This window comes from Natator depressus, chromosome 11, assembly GCF_965152275.1.
Source record: "Natator depressus isolate rNatDep1 chromosome 11, rNatDep2.hap1, whole genome shotgun sequence".
NCBI lineage: Eukaryota > Metazoa > Chordata > Testudines > Cheloniidae > Natator > Natator depressus.
Window position 1 is genome coordinate 42,104,012 of NC_134244.1, and position 25,122 is coordinate 42,129,133.

Sequence of the window (25,122 nt, forward strand, 5' to 3'; positions counted from 1 at the left end):
GGCACAGCTGTAAAATTCAGTCTATTGGGCCAAGGTTGGCAAGTAGTATAATATTTGGGTTTCAATGGTCTTTGGAGACCCTAGTCAAAGGACAAATATTATATTTGACAGGTTTCAGAGTAACAGCCGTGTTAGTCTGTATTCGCAAAAAGAAAAGGAGTACTTGTGGCATCGTGAGCTACAGCTCACTTCATCGGATGCATCCGATGAAGTGAGCTGTAGCTCACGAAAGCTTATGCTCAAATAAATTGGTTAGTCTCTAAGGTGCCACAAGTACTCCTTTTCTTTTTATTATATTTGATTTTGTTTCCCCCATTCTTTCTCCTTATACTGGCATCATTGTTAATTCCTTTTCATCTGATATCTTTCCCAATTCTCTATAATCTGTCCTTGTCCAGCCTCACCTTAAATAACCCTTGTGGGCACTTTAACCACGGTTCTATCTCTAATGTCATCTATCGGTAGGCACGCTTGTGATGCTTTTGACCATAGAATGTGAGCACTTCACAAGATTAAAGATCCATCACTTGATCCCTTTTATTTCTTAATCACTCAGGAGATTTTATCCCCCACACCACATTGTTCATGAACAGTAACAACATGAATACACATATGAATCATATTTGCAAATATCTTCATGATAGAAGAGCTCTCCTGGCCAATTAGAATATTTTTCTTTTATTCACACAAGAGAGTTGATGAGCCATTATGAAAAGCAAACAAATTCATAAAAACTCAAGGGAAATTTGCAATCATTGAAACAGACAGAATATAAAAGTGTATTATTTTCAAAGTACAATCATTGCTTCCTTTAAATGAAGCTTAGGTCATCCAATCAGACAACCAAAACCATACCACGGGAACTGGGTGACTAGTCACATGCAGTAAATAGCAGATCATGAATAGCAAATACGTATACTGATCAGGCCATGAAAGTTTGCTCTAACTTTTTGTTGAACAGTAGAACTAACAGCTAACAAATTCCTAAACCAATTGTTGGGAAGTAATTAACACATAAAAGGAATGAATTAATCAGATCTATTATTTTCAACAAATAATTCAGCCAGATCTCTATTTTTCACCCAACAAACATTGTGACAGACTTTCAATCCTCTTTCACTGTGGCCATAGCATAGTAACTGTTCCAGTAGTCAACAACCTACATGTTCTCTTTGACCTGAGCGCAGCCTCTCTGCTGGAGGCCTCTCCCCATCTGGAAAAGCCATCCTGTATCCCTTCCACTTAATACACTCCACAGTCTATCAAATCTCCCACCTTCCCCAGGAAGGCCTGGGGAAGTGGACAGGCCCTTGCAGCATTCACACTAGTCAACTGTGACTTGAGCATGTCAGACGATCATGACTGCCATTGTATGGGCATAAGGAGAGAGGTATTTCCTAGGGTAACCAGCATCCAAATAATTAAGATTTTAAAGGCCAAAAGCAACACAATAAACTGCAATGGGAAACAAAGAGGAAGCCAAGCAGATCATGGAGCAGAGGGCTAACAGTCTTTCTTCAGGTGCAAAACACTGCTTAACATGCAGCCATGTTCTGCTCCAGCTGAACTTTCCAAGTGGTCTTCAGGTGCAGCTCCCATCAAGCACATTATAGTAATTACATTACATTACAATGTGGTGACAAAGGCATGGAGGGAGAAAGGTACATGTCAGGGCACCTCATCACTTGGCAAGTGAAAATGGGGACAAACCACACTTGGTCATCACTTCTATCTGTATATCCCCTAGAAGCTACATATCCTTCTTAATCTTTAATACACCTGTGATAAATGAAGGGTGGGGGAGCTCCCTTTTATGGGCACCGAGCCAGCCAGCAGCTATAAAATCCCTCTTAGTAGCCGTTCTCTAATTGCTCTACCTGTAAAGCAGGGGTCTCAAACATGCGGCCTGTAGAGCTATTTGCTGCAGCCTGCCAAGCTCCCCGTGCCGCCCCCCGCCCGAGTTATTTCCTGCTATAATTCTTGACATCTGATTTGTGTACATTTATTCTTTTACATAGAGACTGTCTGGTTTGGTCAATGTACATGGCAGAGGGGCATTGCTGGCACATGATGGCATATATCACACAAATCAGACGTCAAGAATTATAACATTCAAAAATCAGTCGGAGAACACGTCAATCTCCCTGGTCACTCGATTACAGACCTAAAAGTGGCAATTCTTCAACAAAAAAACTTCAAAAACAGACTCCAACAAGAAACTGCTGAATTGGAATTAATTTGCAAACAGGACACCATTAAATTAGGCTTGAATAAAGACTGGGAGTGGATGGGTCATTACACAAAGTAAAACTATTTCCCCATGCTTATTTCCCCCTTCCCCCCATTACTCACACCTTCTTGTCAACTGTTGGAAATGGGCCATCCTGATTATCACTACAAAAGGGTTTTTTCCTCCTGCTGATAATAGCCCACCTTAACTGATCACTCTCATTATAGTGGGTATGGCAACACCCATTTTTTCGTGATCTCTGTGTGTGTGTGTGTGTGTGTGTGTGTGTGTGTGTATAGATATATATCTTCCTACTGTATTTCCACTGCATGCATCCAATGAAGTGGGTTGTAGCCCACGAAAGCTTATGCTCAAATAAATTTGTTAGTCTCTAAGGTGCCACACGTACTCCTTGTTCTTTTTCCCAGATATGTAAGTAGATTAGAAAATGTCTAGGAAGATGCGATTAGGTTTCTCCCTTTTATTTCTTTATGGCTGGTGGATTCCTCTGTTTTTTGGTGCTTTTGTTTTTCTTGTAACCTTTAAGCTGGACCTCAAGAAAACAATTCTTGGTGCTTAATCCTTGTAGTTGCTCTTCTAAAATCTAGCAATAGCCTGTATTCCCAGATTTATTTTATTTCTCTTTTTTTATAAATAAAATTTACCTTTTTTAAGAACAGAATTGGATTTTTGTGTCTTCAGAGGTTTGTGCACTTTGTTTAATTAGCTAGTGGCATTAGCTGATTTCCTTTTTTTTTTTCTTTCTCAGCTCTTCCCTGGAGTGGGGGTTGAAATAGCTTGAGGGTATCCCACGAAGGAATTCCCAAGTGCGCCTTCTTGGGCTCTCAAAGGGGTTCTGCACTTGGGTGGTGGCAGCATCTACCAGTCCAAGGTCAGAGAATAGCTGTAACCTTGGGAGTTTAATACAAGCCTGGAGTGGCCAGTATTAATTTTTAGAATCCTTGCGAGCCTCCCCACTTTCTGCACTTGAAGTGCCAGAGTGGGGAATTAGCCTTGACAACACTAGATGCCCTTGCCACCACAGTCTGCTGTCCCAGTTCCTTCTACCCCATCTAATGCAATCATTAGATAATACAATCTTGAAAGTGGAGAGAGGGAACATTATAACTAAACCTCCCTAATCATACACACCTTCCAGATGCCATTGGAAAGGATCTAGCAGACTTGGTGGATTTTCCCCCAAACCGATACAGCTGTTTATTTCTAATTTTTGCACGCAATGTAGCACACAATGAACTACACACTGGCATTCATAGCCCCAGACTGAATCTGTGATATACTGATAGTGCATTAGAAGAAATGCATTAATGAGACTACTGCATATTTGAATGTGTAAATCCACAGTTAAATATCTCTCTACACGGGAAAGTTATACTGGAATAAGCTAAGGTGTGAATTTAAACCGGTATAACTGTGTGTATGGACCCTTTTATTCCAGTTTAAGAGGTCCCTTTTCAGTTTAGTTTACATTGTTTTTGAAGATAAACCAATAAAAGCCACTTTTTATTCTGGAATAAGATCATCAACACAGGGAACCATACCAGTATAACTGTATTGGTATAGGTTTCAGAGTAGCAGCCGTGTTAGTCTGTATTTGCAAAAAGAAAAGGAGTTTGTTAGACTCTAAGGTGCCACAAGTACTCCTTTTCTGTACTGGTATAATTATACCAATATAACTGGTAAAACTTTCCCCTGTCAACAAACCCTTAGTCGTCTTCTCCTTTTTGCATCATTTAAAACAAGCCCAACTTGTTTTGTACTGTAATATAATGTATGCGTGAGAGAGAGAATGCATTTCACTCACAGTACAATCAACAGGGCTGATTCGTAATTTTATAGTGATTTTTTTATTCCCCATTTTGTGCTTTTTAAAGGGGTGAAGTCAATGGAGATATGACAAGTTACATCAGCTGAGAATCTGCAGGAGTCTTCAACTTGTTCAAGATATTATTAAAAACTAGACAAAACAGAGTGAACTGAGGACAGATTAGAAGTCCTCACTTTACATTTCTTCACTCTTGTTAGTCTAAGCCCTGGTCTACACTAGGAGTTGAGGTCGAATTTAGCAGCATTGAATCGATTTAACCCTGCACCCGTCCACACGACGAAGCCCTTTTTTTCAACTTAAAGGGCTCTTAAAATCGATTTCTTTACTCCACCCCCAACAAGAGGATTAGCGCTGAAATCAGCCTTGCCGGGTCAAATTTGGGGTACTGTGGATGCAATTAGACGGTACTGGCCTCCGGGAGCTATCCCAGAGTGCTCCATTGTGACCGCTCTGGACAGCACTCTCAACTAAGATGCACTGGTCAGGTAGACAGGAAAAGGCCCGTGAACTTTTGAATTTCATTTCCTGTTTGGCCAGTGTGGCAAGCTGCAGGTGAGTGCAGAGCTCATCAGCAGAGGTGACCATGATGGAGTCCCAGAATCGCAAAAGAGCTCCAGCATGGACTGAACGGGAGGTACGGGATCTGATCGCTGTATGGGGAGAGGAATCCGTACTATCAGAACTCCGTTCCAGTTTTCGAAATGCCAAAACATTTGTCAAAATCTTCCAGGGCATGAAGGAAAGAGGCCATAACAGGGACCCAAAGCAGTGCTGTGTGAAACTTAAGGAGCGGCGGTAAGCCTACCAGAAAACCAGAGAGGCAAATGGCCGCTCGGGGTCAGAGCTCCAAACGTGCCGTTTTTATGATGAGCCGCATGCCATTTTAGGGGGTTCAGCCACCACTACCCCAACCGTGTGCTTGGATTCCTTCAATGGAGAGGGAGGCAACACGGAAGCAGGTTTGGGGAACGAGGAAGATGATGATGAGGAGGTTGTAGATAGCAAACAGCGAGCAAGCGGAGAAACCGGTTTTCCTGACAGCCAGGAACTGTTTCTCACCCTGGACCTGGAACCAGTACCCCCCGAACCCACCCAAGGCTGCCTTCTGGACCCGCCAGGCGGAGAAGGGACCTCTGGTGAGTGTACCTTTTCAAATAGCATACTTGGTTTAAAAGCAAACGCATTTAATGATTAATTTGCCCTGGCTTTTGCGGCCAATACAGCTACTTGAAAAGTCTGTTAACGTGTCTGGGGATGGAGCAGAAATCCTCCAGGGACATCTCCATAAAGCTCTCCTGGATGTACTCCCAAAGCCTTTGCAAAAGGTTTCTAGGGAGGGCAGCCTTATTCCGTCCACCGTGGTAGGACACTTTAGCACGCCAGGCCAGTAGCACATAGTCGGGAATCATTGCAGAACAAAGCATTGCAGCGTATTGCTGGCGTTCAAACAACATCCGTTCTTTATCTCTCTGTGTTATCCTTAGGAGAGTGACATCATTCATGGTCACCTGGTTGAAATAGGGTGCTTTTCTTAAGGGGACATTTAGAGGTGCCCGTTCCCTGCTGGGCTGTTTGCCTGTGGCTGAACAGAAATGTTCCCCGCTGTTAGCCACTGGGAGTGTGGGGGGGAGAGGGGTTAGTCACGCGTTGGGGGGAGGCAAAATGCGACCTTGTAACGAAAGCACATGTGCTATGTACGTAATGTTAACAGCAAGGTTTACCGTGAAAGAGTGTACCCATTGTTCTATAAAATGTGTCTTTTTAAATACCACTGTCCCTTTTTTTTTTCTCCACCAGCTGCATGTGTTTCAAGGATCACAGGATCTTCTCCTTCCCAGAGGCTAGCGAAGATTAGAAGGCGAAAAAAAACGCACTCGCGATGAAATGTTCTCTGACCTCATGCTGTCCTCCCACACTGACAGAGCACAGACGAATGCGTGGAGGCAGACAATGTCAGAGTGCAGGAAAGCACAAAATGACCGGGAGGACAGGTGCCTGCTGAAGAGAGGGCTGAAGCTCAAAGGTGGTGGCAGGGTGATGAGAGGAGGCAGGATTCAATGCTGAGGCTGATGGAAGATCAAACTCATATGCTCCAGCCTATGGATGAGCTGCAGGAAAGGCAGCAGGAGCACAGATGGCCGCTACAGCCCCTGTGTAACCAACCGCGCTCCTCCCCACGTTCCATAGCCTCCTCATCCAGACGCCCAAGAATGCGGTGGGGAGGCCTCTGGTCACCCAGCCACTCCACCCCAGAGAATTGCCCAAGCAACAGAAGGTTGGCATTCAATAAGTTTTAAAATTGTAAACTTTTAAAGTGCTGTGTGGCCTTGTCCTTCCCTCCTCCACCACCCTTCCTGGTGCTTCTCTCCTCCACCACCCCTCCTGGGCTACCTTGGTAGTTATCTCCCTATTTGTGTGATGAATAAATAAAGAATGCATGAACATGAAGCAACAATGACTTTATTGTCTCTGCAAGTGGTGATCAAAGGAAGGTGGGGAGGGTGGTTAGCTTACAAGGAAGTAGAGTGAACCAAGGGGCGGGGGGTTTCATCAAGGAGAAAGAAACAGAACTTTCACACCGTAGCCTGGCCAGTCATGAAACTGGTTTCCAAAGCTTCTCTGATGCGAACCGTGCCCTCCTGTGCTCTTCTAACCGCCCTGGTGTCTGGCTGTGTGAAATCAGCAGCCAGGCGATTTGCCTCAACCTCCCACCCCACCATAAACGTCTCCCCCTTGCTCTCACAGATATTGTGGAGGGCACAGCAAGCAGTAATAACAGTGGGAATATTGGTTTCGCTGAGGTCTAACCGAGTCAGTAAACTGCGCCAGCGCGCTTTTAAACATCCAAATGCACATTCTACCACCATTCTGCACTTGAACAGCTCCTGACTACTGTCCAGGCTGCCTGTGCATGGCTTCATGAGCCATGGCATTAAGGGATAGGCTGGGTCCCCAAGGATAACTATAGGCATTTCAACATCCCCAATGGTTATCTTCTCGTCTGGGAAGAAAGTCCCTTCCTGCAGCTTTTGAAACAGACCAGAGTTCCTGAAGATGGAAGCATCGTGTACCTTCCCGGCCATCCCACGTAGATATTGGTGAAACGTCCCTTGTGATCCACCAGTGCTTGCAGCACTATTGAAAAGTACCCCTTGCATTTTATGTACTCGCCGGCTTGGTGCTGCGGTGCCAAGATAGGGATATGGGTTCCGTCTATGGCCCCATCACAGTTAGGGAATCCCATTGCAGCAAAGCCATCCACTATGACCTGCACATTTCCCAGACTCACTACCCTTGATATCAGCAGATCTTTGATTGCGTTGGCTACTTGCATCACAGCAGCCCCCACAGTAGATTTGCCCACTCCAAATTGATTCCTGACTGACCGGTAGCTGTCTGGTGTTGCAAGCTTCCACAGGGCTATTGCCACTCGCTTCTCAGCTGTGAGGGCTGCTCTTATCTTGGTATTCTGGCGCTTCAGGGCAGGGGAAAGCAAGTCACAAAGTTCCATGAAAGTGCCCTTACGCATGCGAAAGTTTCACAGCCACTGGGAATCATCCCAGACCTGCAACACTATGCGGTCCCACCAGTCTGTGCTTGTTTCCTGGGCCCACAATCGGCGTTCCACGGCATGAACCTGCCCCATTAGCACCATGATGCCCACATTGGCAGGCCCCATGCTTTGAGAGAAGTCTGTGTCCATGTCCTCATCACTCACATCACTGCGCTGACGTTGCCTACTCGCCCGGTATCGCTTTGCCAGGTTCTGGTGCTGCATATACTGCTGGATAATGTGCGTGATGTTTAATGTGCTCCTAATTGACAAAGTGAGCTGAGCAGGCTCCATGCTTGCCATGGTATGGCGTCCGCACAGAAAAAAGGCGCGGAACGATTGTCTGCCTTTGCTCTGATGGAGGGAGGGGTGACTGACGACATGGCTTACAGGGTTGGCTTACAGGGAATTAAAATCAACATAGGGGGTGGCTTTACATCAAGGAGTATTTCAGGCAGGACTTCACGGAGTGATGGAGGGAGGGCGAAGCAAATGAGTACAAAACAAATCTGGTCTATTTCTTGTTTTGATCTACTCCATCTATCTTTTACATCTTTGGCTAGCAGCAGACGGTGCAGAAGGACTGCAAGCCATCCACATCTCTTGGCTGCTCAGCAGAAGATGGTACAATAGGACTGCTAGCCATCCTCATCTCCTGCTTGCCCGGCAAAAGATGGTACAATAGGACTGCTAGCCATCCATATTGCCTGCCTGTTCACCAAAAGATGGTAGAATAGGACTGCCTGCAGGACTAAAGAGAGTGACCTGGTTGAGGTCCTAATGTAGTCCCTGCAGCCATGTCTGCCCAGGCGCCTCTGGCCGATGTGGCCAGGAGCACCTCGGACATGACGATGACGGCCACCAGTCCTATTGTACCGTCTGCTGCCACAAGGCAATGGGTTGCTGCTGCTGTGTAGCAATGCAGTACCGCATCTGCCAGCACCCAGGAGACATACGGTGACAGTGAGCTGAGCGGGCTCCATGCTTGCCGTGGTATGGCGTCTGCACAGGTAACTCAGGAAAAAAAGGCGCAAAACGATTGTCTGCTGTTGCTTTCACAGAAGGAGAAAGGGAAGGAGGGCCTGATGACATGTACCCAGACATGTTTTTTGCCCCATCAGGCATTGGGATCTCAACCCAGAATTCCAATGGGCAGCGGAGACTGCGGGAACTGTGGGATAGCTAACCACAGTGCAACACTCCGGAAATCAACTCTAGCCTTGGTACTGTGGAAGCACTCTGCCGAGTTAATGCACTTAGAGCATTTTGTGTGGGGACACACACAATCGACTATTTAAAAACGATTTCTAAAAAACCGACTTCTATAAATTCGACCTAATTTCGTAGTGTAGACATACCCTAAATGGCACTGGTGCATCCAAAAAACTCATGATAGAGAAACTTGACCTTTTCTATGTACTATCAAGTCTATTTATTTTGTAATTTAAATTACGATTGTGATGGAACTACCTGTGTAACTTCTCACCAATGTAAGTAAAAGGTTCATGATGTAGCTCTATTTTCTACACAGTGTGAAAGTTGTTTGATTTTATTAATGTTTATGAATAACTGTGAAACTTGTCTCGTACTGTTAACCTCCTACACCTGCCATCTCTTTCTCTACTAGATAAATTACACTGATATTATTTAATATATACAGTAAATTAGCATATAAACATCAAATTGCTATTTGGTCCTTATATCCTGCATTGGTAAAGGAGTGAACTTCAGCCCCAAACCAGCAACTGGCACCACGTAAGACCCCTGCGCCCACACTGAGTCAATGGGACTCTGCATAGGCACAGGGGTCCATCACAAGGACTCAGCGGCAAGATCAGGGCCTACCGTTTGTTCCATTTTCAACTGTTTTGGTTTACAATCTTGGGGACCCTAAAAGACTGAATCAGGAAATATAAGTTCAAATGACAGCGCTGTAGCTAAATGCAATACCAGCTAGACTTCACCTGAAGAGAACTGTTCAGCACCCATGCTGCATCTGGTCTTCAGAAGGTACAATATACTACAATAATTATAATCAGAAAGAGTGAAGAATCAAGTCTGATACCTATAAGACTTTGCACTAACCTCAGAGTCATAAAATAAATCGAACCAAATTATTTACACAAGGAGTAAAAACATTAAAAACACAATTCACATAAATGGTAATTATGTAAAATTACTTACTGGAAAGCACTTCTGAATTAAGAGGCATCCATGAGTTGTTTATGAGAGCAATGAAATTGGTTCCAATTAATATTATGTTAATATTAATCATGTTAATTTCTGCTTCCTTTGTATTGCTGGTTTTAGCATAATTAAGTAAATGGACTTTGTGCCACCCAATACCTTTTTAAATTGCAACATAAGTAACATGCACAATAAAGCTTAATAATCTTATTTAAGAGAAACCATATGTTCCACAGTTAAAATTGTAGTCTTTACATTTTGTTTTCCAACACATTGTCTAATGTTATAAAAACACTCAAAGCCAACACTCTAGATACTATGTTCTTTCTTGAATTTGTACTATTAAATATAATTATAGAAACACATCTAATTGTTATGGGCAATTAAGCACTATACAGAGCTATTCCCAGAAGAAGGAGGTTGTCTCATTAGCTAATTTATCATTTTGCTGTATAATTCTTCTTGCCATTAGAGCACTTTTTAAAGCAGCATAACTTTTATTTATATTACCATTCAAACATACTTTCAGTGCAATGTCCATGGCATTGAACTATCTCAGTAAAGGCTAGTCTTGTGCACAGCACAGTAGTAATAGCTTTTGGGCTATAAAGAAGTAACTCTGGGGTGGGAGGTATTTTTTTTTTTTTTGCAAAACAAACAACTTTATAGTAATAATCAAGTGATGTGTAACTAGAGGGCTCACGCTTGAGAATATCTGCAGCCTAAGACTGCAGTGCCCAATAACTGTAGCTAGCTATTACTTTACAAGCCTGAAATTAACAGAAGGAGCACACGCCCATAGGCTCTGCCTTGGGAAACAATGGGAGAGACCGACCAGCCTTATCTCGCTAGCCATCATCCCTGTACAAGCCACTCCAGACAGCCCAGAATTATTGTATAGCCACAGACATACCCCCACCCCCTATGCTTTCTCCGGGAAGCAGGATGAAGCAGTCGGAGCCCTAGGTGTAAAGACGGGCTTTACTTACCGAACAAGGTTAGGGCCATTGTAAAGGCGCGGCAAGTCGCAGGATCACGTCAAGGCTGGTCAGACCGCGCGGAATGGGCATTGGCCCAGCAGCTCTCCCATCAGCTGGGCGCAGAGCGGCAGGCAGAAAACCCTGCAATAAAAGTTAGACACAATGTTGTCAGAAGCCCAGCAGGGACAGCCACTTGCGGCTGCGATGCGCACAGGAGACAGCGGGGAGTTACAACCCACGGGGGGTGCTGGGCTGTAGTTCTCCCTGACCCACAAGCCAGGGGTGCAGCGCAGGGAAAGGGGCAGCCAGCAGCCGCCGCTGCCTCAGCGCTGACTGCATGGCTCTGATAGACAGTGCCAGCCTGTACTCACTCTCCCCCCGCCCACCCACTCACTCACACTGCAGCCTTCAGGCTCTGGGAGCCATCTTGCCGCACCACATGACCGGCTTCTCCTTCTCCTGCCTGCCAGACCAGCCCGCGGGTGACTGCGTGAGTTCCCATAGCAACAGGGAATTCGTGGGCCACTCCATCCCCAGCCTCCAAGCAGGCCCTGCTAGCCGGAGCTCAGGGAGGGGGCGCCCACAGCACCGACCCAGCGGCGGCTGGGGAGGGAGGGAGGCAGGCACCGGTTGCTTTGGGGGGCAGGGAAGAAACCTGGAAAATCTCCCCGGCTCCCAAACTCTGCCCTTTGGCTTTGAGCGTGCAGCAGCTGCAGGCAGGGAAGACATCTCCCCGCCTCCCCCGGCTGTGCATCGCTCAGCTCCCTGTGGCTCCAAAGCTTGGTCCAGTAAAAGGGGTTACCTCACCCACCTGTCTCTCTCAGCTTTGCAGTGTCTCAAACAGAGCAGGGTAGGGTTAGGGCGACTACACTGCCCGTGTGAAAACACGGGACAACTGAGGCACCTGCAGGGGCAGGGAGCAGCAGAGGATGGTTACAGTGTCAGGCTGGTGTGCACAGGGTGTGAGCAGCTGCGGGTGAAGAGGGAGACTCAGGCTAGGGGTATGGCAAGGGCAGGGTGACAACAAGTCCCAGGTCTAGTTCAGGGTGGTTCTTAAGGTGCATATATACTCAGCCAGCCTGGTGCAGTTTTACTGGCTCAAGTGGACAAAGGCAGCAGGTTTCTAGAAACACTGGGAGAAAACACCTGTTTGGGTAATATTGAAAGGCACACTGGATCCGGTCTCAAAACCTGGGATATTCCTAGCTTTCAAGGGCAGCCCTGATATAATGCAATTTACCTCACGCCACAAAATTTTCACAACAAAATCTGTGAGGAAGGAAAATAATTAGATAATAGTCATATTCCATTTTAACTTCATTTTATTTTAATTTTAAGAATAAAGGAGAAAAAACCTTCATGTGGAATGACAGAGTTTGCCTCCCATAAAGTATCAGCATAAAAGTGATCAAGTGTACATAAGTGACCTAGGGTCCAGCTAGGGAGACTGGTAAGAGAATACAGGGTGTAGGACTATGGGGGTCTGCAGAGTATGTGCTGCTCTGGTTATTTTGGATTGCTGTTCTCGGAAGTGTGGCAGCCCTTGTGAACTGCAGAAGTGTTTGATCCAGATTCCAGCCTTAGGCCCCGATTCTGATCCTGCAGGGAGTTACAACTGAAACATTCAGTTATTTCAGCAGGAGTTACGCAGACTTCAGAACCATACAGCTGTGCATAACACTTTACAGAACTGGAGTCTGGGAACAGGGAACATGTAAAAGGGACTGCAGCAACACATTTACCCTGTAATTAAATTTTACCTCTTACTTTTACATTTCATTTATTCTTTCTTGATATGTTCACAATAATACAGTAATATGCTGTAGATATACACATACATTAATGTCCTAAAAGAGCAGCTTTGCACTGGAGTAAATCTTAGGGAAAAAACAGATCATTTATACCCAAAAAGAAAAGGAGTACTTGTGGCACCTTAGCGACTAACCAATTTATTTGAGCATAAGCTTTCGTGAGCTACAGCTCACTTCATCGGATGCATACAGTGGAAAGTATAGAAGATCTTTTTATACACACAAACCAAGAAAAAATGGGTGTTTACCACTACAAAAAGTATTCTCTCCCCCTACCCCACTCTCCTGCTGGTAATAGCTTATCTAAAGTGATCACTCTCCTTACAATGTGTATGATAATCAAGGTGGGCCATCTCCAGCACAAATCCAGGGTTTAACAAGAACGTCGGGGGGGGGGGGTAGGAAAAAACAAGGGGAAATAGGTTACCTTGCATAATGACTTAGCCACTCCCAGTCTCTATTCAAGCCTAAGTTAATAGTATCCAATTTGCAAATGAATTCCAATTCAACAGTCTCTCGCTGGAGTCTGGTTTTGAAGTTTTTCTGTTGTAATATTGCAACTTTCATGTCTGTAATCGCATGACCAGACAGCAGGAGAGTGGGGTGGGGGGAGAGAAAACCTTTTGTAGTGGTAAACACCCATTTTTTCATGGTTTGTGTGTATAAAAAGATCTTCTGTACTTTCCACAGTATGCATCCGATGAAGTGAGCTGTAGCTCACGAAAGCTTATGCTCAAATAAATTGGTTAGTCTCTAAGGTGCCACAAGTACTCCTTTTCTTTTTGCGAATACAGACTAACACAGCTGTTACTCTGAAACCTGTCATTTATACCCAAAGAAATGTAGTTATTTACTACTTCGTGTACCCTCCTTACAGTTACTTTAAATAGCTGTGTTCAAGTAGGAACATTTTCATTTACATCACAGATTCATGCTCTGTGGTCTTGGGTAATTTCTCAGTCTCCATCTGTAAAATGGGGCTAATCCTTCCTTGCCTCACAGCGATATTGTATGAGGATTAGTTAATTAATGCTGGTACAATGTTTTGAGACTGTAAGGAACTACGGGCAAAATTTTCAAAAGCGTCTATATGATTTAGGAGCCTAAATCCCATTTTCAACAGTGAGGTATTTATGACTTTCAGTGAGATTTAGACTCATAATGCACTGGCACATATTTCTTCAACTCTCACAGTGCCGCATAAAGCTGGTAGAAGAAACAGGGAATGCATGAGTAAAAAAAATTTACTTTTTTACTTAAAAATTGAAATTATTGAAATTTATCATTACAATTTCAACTAGCCCTATAGCTGGGTGAAAAATGAAGGATTTTTTTAATCAAAATTTGGAAATACGAAATGTTAGAAATATATGGCCCTTCTGCTATATGTTCAGAAATTCCAGGGCCACACCTTTTCAAAGTGAAATCAAGGATATATATAAGGCACCAAATGGCTGACATGTCAGAAGTACAATATATTCTGCTTACATATAGACACAAGAAAACTTGAAGTGCACTATTACCTCGAAAAGCAGGTACATAAAAATGGCAACTTCTTACTAAGTAGGTCTGCCTGCCCCCGTGTGCACTGAGAGAGATTTGCTTATTAGTGACAGATATAACTTTCTGTTGCTTTTTATTTTTGTTAGCCCCGCTGAAATTGAATGAGCGGAGAATTCCAATCCATCCTGAATATCAACCCAATTATTTAAATTATAATCAATTACACCTTTGCAAAAGCACTGAAGGCAATGGGGGCTGCAGAGGCACCACTGAAGACAATGAAATTGCACAGGTGTCACCGTGAACCTAATGTAGTCTGCAAGACCTTTATTTGTAACAATAGGTAAGATAGAAAGAACCCAAGCTTGTCTCTCAGAGTTTCCAGGACTGGCAGTTAGAAAAAAAACCCTTCACTTTTACCTATGAATTGGGCACATTTGATACACATATCACTGAAACTATAAATAGAGGCCCACAATGCCATTTTTCAGTCTAGAACTGCACTGTAAGTGTTGTGAATCTCAAAGAAGGTGTATAGGCAATGCGATGATGTGACAGGTTCGGTCACAGAGACTCCCCTCGAGACGGTCATTCGATCAGCTGGAATACCACTGAGAACAACCCTCCTGCCAGAACAGGTGCCCCTCCACTCCCGTCTTGCTGAGTTAGACACTCCAGTCAGCTCCAGCACAGACCCAGAGGTTGGGTCACAGCTCTCTGCAGTTCACTGAAACGGAGATTCATTCAGCCCAGGGACTTCTCAGTTAACAGGGACTTTCCCAGCGCCCAGTGTTTAGCCTTTCTGGGAGTCTGAACCCCAAATAAATCCGTTTTACTCTGTATAAAGCTTATACAGGGTAAATTCATAAATTGTCCACCTCTATAACACTGATAAAGAGATATAAACAGCTGTTTGCTCCCCCAGGTATTAATCACTTACTCTGGGTTTATTGATAAACTAACATGATTTTATTAAGTAGGATTCAAGTAGTTTCAAGTAGTAACAGATAGAACAAAGTAAGTCACCAAGCAAAATAAAGCAAAAACATGCAAGTCTAAGCCTAATACATTAAGAAACTGATTACAGGTAATATCTCACCCTCAGAGATGTTCCAATAAGCTTCTTTCACAGACTAGACTCCTTCCTAGTCTGGGCCAATCATTTTCCTGGTACAGTCTTTGTTAGTTCCAGCAGACATCTCAGGTGGTAAGCAGGGGTTTTCTCATGACTGGCAGCCTCCTTTGTCCTGCTCCATCCCCTTTTATAACTTTGGCTATAGAAGGCGGGAATCTTTTGTTTCTCTGGGTCCCCACCCCTCCTTCTAAATGGAAAAGTACCAGATTTAAGATGGATTTCATTATCAGGTGACATGGTCACATATCACTGTAAGACCCCTAGTCTCCATTCCCCTTGGGCTGGCCCACAAGTACACAGGAAGGCTTTCAAGTAAATAAGGCCATTTACAACTGATTGTTTCTGGAGCACCCTTAATGGCCTCCATGTCATATGTTTACATCAGTGATACAAGTTTATATCTTATTCTCCTAACTCCAGATATAGAAGTAACACATGCAAACAAATAGGATGAACACGCTTAGTAGATTAAAAGCTTTCTAATGACATCATACCAGGAATATTTAGCATAAAGCATATTCCAGTTATGTCATATTCATATTGCATATTTCCATAAAGAATATGGACTGCAACATCACAGATTTTTTTTTCCTGTTTATCAACTACAGGTGTCCAGAGAACAACAATTCTGTTTTGCAACAACTTTCAAAATTTGGGTTTGTTATAAAAACAGAACTGTGGTCTTTTTGGGGTCACGGGCTCTCTGTGGTAGAACAGGAAAGAGAGAAAGATTCCAAAGTGTGGTTGCTAGGGCTCTGTCCTGGGATGTGTATCGCTGTTCTGCCTGATTCGGAGCAGAGTTTTTTCATTCCAAATCACTATAAGCGGAGCAGGGACTTGAACCTGTACCTACAACTAATCCCACTGCAATGAATGGAGCCAACTTTTGTGCATAAAGACTGTTCACATGGCCAAAGGTTGCAGGATTAGGCCCAATAGGTGTATAAAAGTAGTGCAGTCTTTCAGCAAAGCAGTTACAAACTTAGGTCCCCAGCATTCACTTCCTCCATCAAAATTTGAACTTTTTTACCCAGTGAATTCACTTGCTTGCACATAACAGTTCAGACTATCATATTATTTAGCTAACTTCTGCTCCTTAAAATATCCCCCACGCATACAACTTTGCAGTCAGTTTTCAAACCAGTGCCCCTACTCCAACACGCTAATGAGTAGAGCTGTGCAGAGGACGGAAGTTCCATTTTGTGAAAGATTTTAAGATCTCAAAATTTGGTTTTGTTCAGAATAGGAACAAAAACTGAAATTTTTGAAGGAAAATTGAAAAAAATATTTGTTGTGAATCAAAACATTTTGTTTAGACAAAAATGAAACACTTCAATTTTGACTTTTTATTTTGTATTATATTACACAATACAAAATTTTTAAAATTGAAATGAAAAGTCCTTTCAAACCAAAAAAGTCAAAACATTTAATTCCAAAACTATTCAAATGGGATGTTTTGACATTATCAGAACTTTTTCTTCCATATTTTTTTCTGAAATGAAAATCTGGCAAGATAGACCCAATTTTGCAAAGCATTTTTATATCAATGGAATATGGTTCCATCAGTGCTTCTCTGACCAGCTCTGCTAATGAGAAATTATACTTTCTTTGGAGAAGAAAAAAGGGATAGTGAAATAGAAAACTTAGATTTGTGAAAACAACAGAGAACACAAAATTGCCTTTTCCATTGTGCTTAAAGAATGCATACATTTTCTCCCCAAAGTTTTTTTTTTTTTTTTTTTTAAAGGAGTTGGATCTTTAAACTGTTTTTCTTATATTTCCTGGAATTAAACAACCAGCTTTTACTCCATTTTCCTTGAATTAAATAACCAACTTTTACTTTTCTGCTGTACAGAAGCATTTCCTGCTATTCAATGAACTGCTTGTTTTCACTAGAAATATGCTTCCTATTCAGGGAAAGTAACACTTTTGTTATAAGTATTATCAATGCTAGAATTGTTAGGATCAGTGAGATTAATCTGATCACTATTTTCACTCAGTCTGATGTTATCTCTACTGCTATTACTATTACCGCTTAAGTCTAAGGAATTGTGTCAGTTATTTCACAATTCCTTATTATGGTGAGGTCTTTGCCAGAAAGTATTCTGAGGCTGACCTGAGTTTTCAAGTCAATATGACATGCTGCAACAATATCTCAAATGACTTATTGGCGCAGACCCTTATTCTGGCTCCTATGCTAGCAGCTTGCAGAAAACAAAGAAACCACAACAGCCCCTGGAAAAATTTGCTCAGTGTAGGGCTAACATTCACAGCCTGGTGCTGCCCATCTCCCCTGCATCCCCTGGCAGCGTGACTTGCTGTGAATGTAAGGGGGAGTGGCCATAGTCATGCCAGGAGTGGCAGCCTTATGTCAGTGCTTTGCGCAGAGGCTGCTCTAATTTACCCAAAGGGCATAGCAGCCCCTGGAGCAGGCGAAAGGTGTGAAAGTGATGTAAATCTATCTCAACCCCCATCCTCTTGCGGGAGGTGCAGCTCAGAAAGAATCTAACCCAAAGTTAACAAAACAAACATTATTCCTTCCCCCACACCCAGTGATTTGAATGAAACTGAAATTAACATGACGGTTTGTTTAATAATAACATTATCTTAAAATTACATAACACCTTATCATGCCAACACATAGTACACCCAACAATAACAACGATTTAAGCACAACTCAGTGAAGTGTGCTCCCGGCTAACTCCTAAAAAGTACTGAGCACCCACAATTTCCACTGGACACAGTGGAAACCTAAGATGCTCAGCAGCAATCGGGATCAGGCCCTTTGGGAGCAGAGGAGGCTGTAAATTTGCTCTTTACAACAGAGAACACTAAACCTGGGGCCCAATTTAAGGCAGAGGGAATTTTGATTTAAATTGATTCAAATTTGGACCCTCATCCCCTTTCTAAAGTTTTGTAAAACTATTTGCTCTTTTTAACATGTATTTCTTATAAAAAACAATAACGGGTGCTAAATATTTATAATCTTGAGAATTTTATTCCACTGGTAACAATCTGAAGAAAAGGAACATTGAGTCTAAAACATACCTTGAAATATTTGTTTGTGACAAATATTTAACACTTTATTTGCCACTGAGAGCAACTAGTAAAGGTTAATAATTAATATACTCTCTGTGCCTGGGGTCAATCTGCTTTGGAAGGGGAATGGATTACAGCAGTGGTTCTCTTTTTTTTTCCCCATGGACCACTTTAAAATTACTGAGGGTCTCGCCGGACCACTTAATGATCTTTCCTAATGTTGTTTGTACCATTAGCTAACTATTGCAAAGCGCTTTATAAAAACGCTATATAAAAAAAAACCCTTAATAATAATTAAAGTTATTTTGTTCTACAAATAAAAGCACACAACTCATATCTTAATATAAGTAGTCTTACCTTTCTAATGAGATGGATGTGCCCTCTCTCCCCAGTCACATCAGCCCCCGAGCTGGGGGTAGGAAGGAGGGGGGGTCTATCCCTCTCTCACCCATTGCAGAAGCCCCCAAGCTGGGGCTGGGAAGGAGGTGGAGGGTCTTTCCCCTGCCACTGCAGCCACAGAGCTGAGGCTGGGAAGCAGGGCCGTCTCTCCCCAGCAGCTGCAGCCCTGGAGCTGGGGAAAGTCGCCTTTTTTTCTGGCCGCTGCAGCCCTGCACATCCCAAATTCCTCTCACCCCCTCTTCTCACCCCACTGCCCCTTCCCCCCAAGGCCACCACCTCACATTACACGTGCATCTTTTCCAGGGTCTAGGCACCTAATTAGTGGAGCCACATCTGCACAAGTAAATAACACCGTTGAAACCAATAGGTTGGCAACTTACCTTCCAGTTACTGTAAATCTCATTTGTTTCTGATTCACAGCAAATAATTCACACAGCTTCTTTGTCTTCCTCTTATCTCATTAGCTGCAGTCAGATTGCCATATGAGCATCTGCTATCTTCATCTATCTGAGGCAACCCAAACCAATTTTGGCGCAATCTATAGTTGCTTCCTTGACTATGCTCGTGATCTCTTTCCTAGCACCCTCTCCTGCTATTCTGTCTTACCAGGTCCCCTTCATTCATTCTTCATGTGTCCAAACCAGTGAAGTCCAACGAGAGACTGCTGAATTGGAATTAATTTGCAAACTGGACACCATTACATTAGGCTTGAATAAAGACTGGGAGTGGATGTGTCATTACACAAAGTAAAACTATTTCCCCATGTTTATCCCCCCCCCCCCCATTGTTCCTCACACATTCTTGTCAACTGCTGGAAATGGCCCACCTTGATTTTCACTACAAAAGATTTTGGTTTTTTTTCCTCTCCTGCTGGTAATAGCTCACCTTACCTGATCACGCTCGTTACAGTGTGTATGGTAACACCCATTTTTTCATGTTCTCTGTGTACATAAAATCTCTCCACTGTATTTTCCACTGAATGCATCCGATGAAGTGAGCTGTAGCTCACAAACGCTTATGCTCAAATAAATTTGTTAGTCTCTAAGGTGCCACAAGTACTCCTTTTCTTTTTGAGGATACAGACTAACACGGCTGCTACTCTGATACTTGCACTTTGTCAGTCCACCTCCCTTTCCTTTGGTTTTCTCCTTCTGCATCATTCACAAACCTAGCTTGTAAATATAATATTGTTTGAAGAAAACAAACAGATACATTACAGCTGTCCGGTGTTAATGGAAAATAGTATAAATAAGAACATTGTAAAGTGTTACCTGATGAATAGGTTTGGCATCTTACCATAGATATAGCTCCTATATGACAGGATCTCTTAACAGAAGGAAAACAGCTCTGTAGATACCTTTGTCATGTATAGAATTTAATTTAGCTTCCAATGTGTAATCTCTGAGGGTATGTCTACACTACGACATTAGGTCGAATTTATAGAAGTCAGTTTTTTAGAAATCGTTTTTATATAGGTGATTGTGTGTGTCCCCACACAAAATGCTCTAAGTGCATTAAGTGCATTAACTCGGCGGGGTGCTTCCACAGTACCGAGGCTATCGTCGACTTCCGGAGCGTTGCACTGTGGGTAGCTATCCCACAATTCCCGCAGTCTCCGCCGCCCATTGGAATTCTGGGTTGAAATCCCAATGCCTGATGGAGCAAAAAACATTGTTGCGGGTGGTTCTGGGTACATGTCATCAGGACCTCCCTTCCTCCCTCCCTCCATGAAAGCAACGGCAGACAATCGTTTTGTGCCTTTTTTCCTGAGTTGCCTGTGCAGACGCCATACCACAGCAAGCACAGAGCCCGCTCAGCTCACTGTCACCGTACGTCTCCTGGGTGCTAGCAGACGTGGTACTGCATTGCTACACAGCAGCAGCAACCCATTGCCTTGTGGCAGCAGACGGTGCAATAGGCCTGATAACCATTGTCATCATGTCCGAGATGCTCCTGGCCGCCTCGGTAAGGTCGGTCAGGAGCGCCGGGGCAGACATGGGCGCAGGGTCTGAAATAGGAGTGACTAGACAAGGTCATTCTCTTTAGTCCTGCCGGCAGTCCTATTGCACCATCTTATGCCGAGCAGCCAGGAGATAAGGATGGCTAGCAGTCCTACTGCACCATCTGCTGCCAGCCAAAGATATAAAAGATAGATGGAATGGATCAAAACGAGAAATAAACCAGATTTGTTTTGTATTCATTTGCTCCCCCCTCCCTCCCTCCGTGAAAACATCGGCCGACAATTGTTTTGGTGAGGTCTGTTAGGGGCACCTTGAAAAGTTTAATGGAGATTCAGTCCTGCCTGGAATACCAGGGGGAGGGATAGCTCAGTGGGTTGAGCATTGGCCTGCAAAACCCAGGGTTTTGAGCTCAATCCTTGGGGGGGCCATTCTGTGTGACAGTTGTTCTTGTTTCTCCTTGATGTCCTTGTTTCTCCTTTGTTGATTTTAATTCCCTGTAAGCCATGTTGTCAGTCACCCCTCCCTCCGTCAGAGTAACAGGGCACTTACATCAGCCAGAGCCAAATTTGAATGTAGAAACATGCACAAATAGACTGATCCAAGGCAACTTACATAGACCTAACTCTGTAGTATAGACCAGACCATAGTTATAGTGGTACAACTTTTGTGTGTAGTTCAGTCTCCTTATAATTTAGTGTGGCCACAAGTCTCTTCTTACAGATGTGCCTGAAAAGTCAAGTCTGAGCAAATTAAATGTGGCAAGAAAACCCAGGCTGGGCTTTGGCATACCAGCAATGTACTGTGATCCCATGCAAGAGGTCAGGATTCAAGAGAAAACCTCCACAGTGGGAAGAGTGCAGCTCTCCTACACTTTGTGTTTCTCTCAACTGGCCATTTCATAGAGCAGAATTGCTGCATTTTCTGATCTTCCAGGCCAAAATAAACTGTGATGGCTCCTACCGGAGAAAGGGTGAAGAAAAGGAGGCATAGCTTTTACCAAGCCTGCGTTTGTAATCATGGTAGTCTTGTGACGGGAGTTCTTGATATTCCTGTTGCAGTACTTGCTGTGAATGTTCGGTGGCAGTCACGTTTCTTCCTCCAGTGAGGTGTTGGTCCCCGTCATCACAGGGATGAAGGCAAACATCCAACTTCTAACACTTGTGATGGTGGGGAAGGCTTTTTGTTTTCAGCAGATGCTCCAAGAGCACTAGTATTGTGGTAGTGGTATATGTACGTGGAGCTTCCACAGAAGCGAGCTGCAAGGGTGGCTTTAATGAGAATTCCCTTAAAGATTACGTACAAATAGGTCATCTAGACCAGTGGTTCTCAACCCGCAGCCCAATCAGTACACAGCTGTGGCCACAGTGACATCCTCAGGGCCATACAGGTAGTATATATATTGTGTGGATGCAGCCCACACAACACACAGAGAGCTGCATATGTGGCCCACGGTGGTAAATAGGTTGAGAACCACTGATCTAGACTGACCTCCTTTATATCCCAGGTGGCTTAATTTCACCCAGTTACCCCTATATGGAGCCCAATAACTTTGGCTTAGGTTAAGTATTTAAGTCTTCAAGAGACTAAACTGTTGTGTGCCACAGACAAAGAGCAGGAGGGACCAAGGAGCCACCAATGCCCTGTTACAGCAGCACAGTAGAACCACCTCCCCCAGTGGCCATGGTTAACCTGAAGTTGACACAGTGTGATTGTAGACACTATATGATCTGTGTCAATCCTAACTGTCCTCCAGCAGCAGTCCCACTATTCCCTGGGACACCAATTGATCTGGTCACAATGTTAAACTCCACTGCCCAGGGGTCGCAAAGACTGGAAGCCAACTTGGCAAGGACACCTAGCAGCTCTCTCTGTTTGTGCAACTGCCCAACTGACCATGCTGACTCTATGCACTAGACTCATTTGTGCTTGGAGTTGTTACTGGATCTCTGGACCTGTGGGGAGAAGATGCTGTGCCAGCAAAGCCATGGAACAGCTGTAGAAATATGGACCTCTTTGGACAGATTGCATGGGGATGCAGGCACAAGGGTACAACAGGGACCCCAGGAGTGCCGTGTGAAAGAAAGGAACTGTGCCAGGCATACCACAAAGCCAGGCCAACAATAGATCTGGTGCTGAGCCACAGACCTGCCACTTTTACAACAAGCTGCATGCCATACCCCAGCACCCTACAGGCCACCATAGATACCTCAAAGGAGCCAGAGCCAGAGACTCCTGCTACGAACAGGGAGGAGGTGGGGGAGATGCAGCGGGAGGGCTCCATGCTGTGAGCCATGAGCTGTTCAAGACTCTACCCCAGTCTAGCCAGTCCTGCCAACTGAGCACAGATGAGCCTGCTGAAGGGGAAGGGACTTTGGGTAAGTGCGTGTGCATGTATTTGTCCTTACAATGTTTACATTTAAATATGTCCCCAGACCATCCCCAAGAGGTAGCAGTGCAACAGAGGTAGAGTTGGTATCTGCTTTTCATTCCCCTATTAAGTGAGTTAGGGGGGAAGCCATGCAGAGCAGTTTGGTTATGTACATAGAGATATCCTTTGAATACTATTGAAAGATCTTGATAAAACTTTCATGGAGCTACTTTGAAATCCTCTCCTGAAGGTTTCTCGGGATGGCTGCCTTATTAATTCCTCCATGGTAGGACACTTTCCCACACTACTCCGCGATGAGTTCGGCTGGCATCATTACAGTAATCAGGCTAGCAGCATACAAGCCTGGGTGGCTTCGGGATGCCAGTAGCAGCTGTTCTTTCTGTGCCTTTGTTACCCCCAGGAGTGAGATTTCAGCTAAAAACTCCAGTGCCTGTGGAAAACAGTGTCTGTATTCAATATTATGGTTCTGTCCTTGTATCCAAGTAACAGGGACTAAAATTTTATTGCTTCATGCAACCTAAAATCCTTTCTCCCCCATTCTCCCCACCCCTGCCCACGAAATGGACAGACATGTTTGCTGCCTTTCCAATTCCAATGTTCCACAGTTAATTTATGTTTAAAATCTGTATTACATTGCCTGGAGGAGGTTTTCTGTACTGTTTTCCCCACTCAATCAATTTCTATTTTTGGTGAACAAAAGTATCTTTATTAGTTCACACACACACACTGCAGAATGCATAGCGGTACTCAAAGCATGCAGTACTTGTTAATGTACGGCAAGCACTGCACAATTCTTAGCAGCACCCACAGTTCCAGGCCCTGAGAACATTCCCGCACAGAACACTACTGTGGCTGACCATTAAAGTACTCTTTCAAAGCTTTCCTCACCTGTATAGCTCCACACTTAGTTCTTGTAATGGTCCTTGTGTTTGGCTGTACAAACTGAGCAGGCAGACACTTCACCTTTGCCCTGCACCCTGGCTGCAGCTTTCCCCACTTCGCCTCACAGATATTATGCAGGACACAACAGGCCACTGTAACGATTGGAATATTTTTTCTCACTGAGGTCCAATTGAGTGAGTAAACACTTCCAGCATCTCTGTTGAATGTGCTTGTGTTAGACTGCTGTCATTCTGCATGTGATGAGCCAGTAGTTGAATCTGTCCTTGATGCTGTTGAGTGGCCAGAGTATGGATTCATGAGCCAGGATAGCAAGGGGTAGGCTGGGTCTCCCAGTATCACTATTGGCATTTCAATATCACAGTGGTAATCTGCTGGTCAGGAAAGAATGTCCCTCCTTGCATGTTTCTGAATAGTCCTGTGTTTTTAAAGATACAAGCATCATGCACCTTCCCAGACCAGCCCAAACTGATATCAGTGAAGCATCCCTGGTGATCCACCAACACTTGTATAACCACAGAAGAACAGCCCTTTCTGTTGATGTACTCTGTTGCAAGGTGGGCTGGTGCCAAAATACAGATACACATGCCATCTATTCCAGCTTGGGAACCCCATTGCTTCAAATCCATCCACATTGCCAAGCCACGGTTCTGCATAGCAGGGGATGTTTAATGGCCCTATACATTTTTTGACAACAGCCTCCAATGTGGATTTGCTAACTTCAAAGTGATTTCCCACTGACCAGTAGCAATCTGGTGTTGCAAGCCTCTGGACTGTTATCACCACAGCTCTGATTCTGGCATCCCTGTGCCAGAAGGCTGGGGTGAGCATGGCACACAGATCCAGGAATGTGGCCTTTCACATCCAAAAGTTCTGCAGCTCCCGTGTTCAGTCTATACCTGCATTTTGATATGATCCCACCAATTAGTGCTCATTTCTCAGCCTCAGCAGTGGTGCTTCACTGCCTGCAGCTACTCTGCGAATGCCACCAACAACCTTGAATTGTTTTTCTCTATGTCCATTTGCAAATTGTCCTTGAAGAACTCCTCATATCCCCCATGGTTGCAATACTTCCAGCAGGTCTGCAAATACTGGAAAATCATGAGCCCTGGTATTTGCCATGTTCATAGAAATAGTGGAGAGCTCTGTGGGCTCCATGCTTCTACCAGAAATGGCGGACACTGAA

The 25,122-nt window shown here is 44.1% G+C and overlaps 1 protein-coding gene across 4 annotated transcripts in view; it reads right to left on the reverse strand.

Annotated features, from left to right (window-relative positions):
• The window catches only part of CHN1 (chimerin 1), a 148,485-nt gene extending 137,143 nt beyond the window's left edge, over window positions 1-11,342 (reverse strand). For 2 of the 4 annotated variants that reach the window (XM_074967622.1, XM_074967621.1), the window contains exon 1: window positions 10,809-11,026. Coding sequence is in view for 2 of the 4 variants with exons in the window: in XM_074967619.1 (XP_074823720.1) it covers window positions 10,809-10,827 (19 nt within the window). In the remaining 2 variants the exon portion in view is untranslated. The other 2 variants (XM_074967619.1, XM_074967620.1) reach the window with 2 other exon arrangements.
• Between the last annotated feature and the right edge of the window lie 13,780 nt (window positions 11,343-25,122).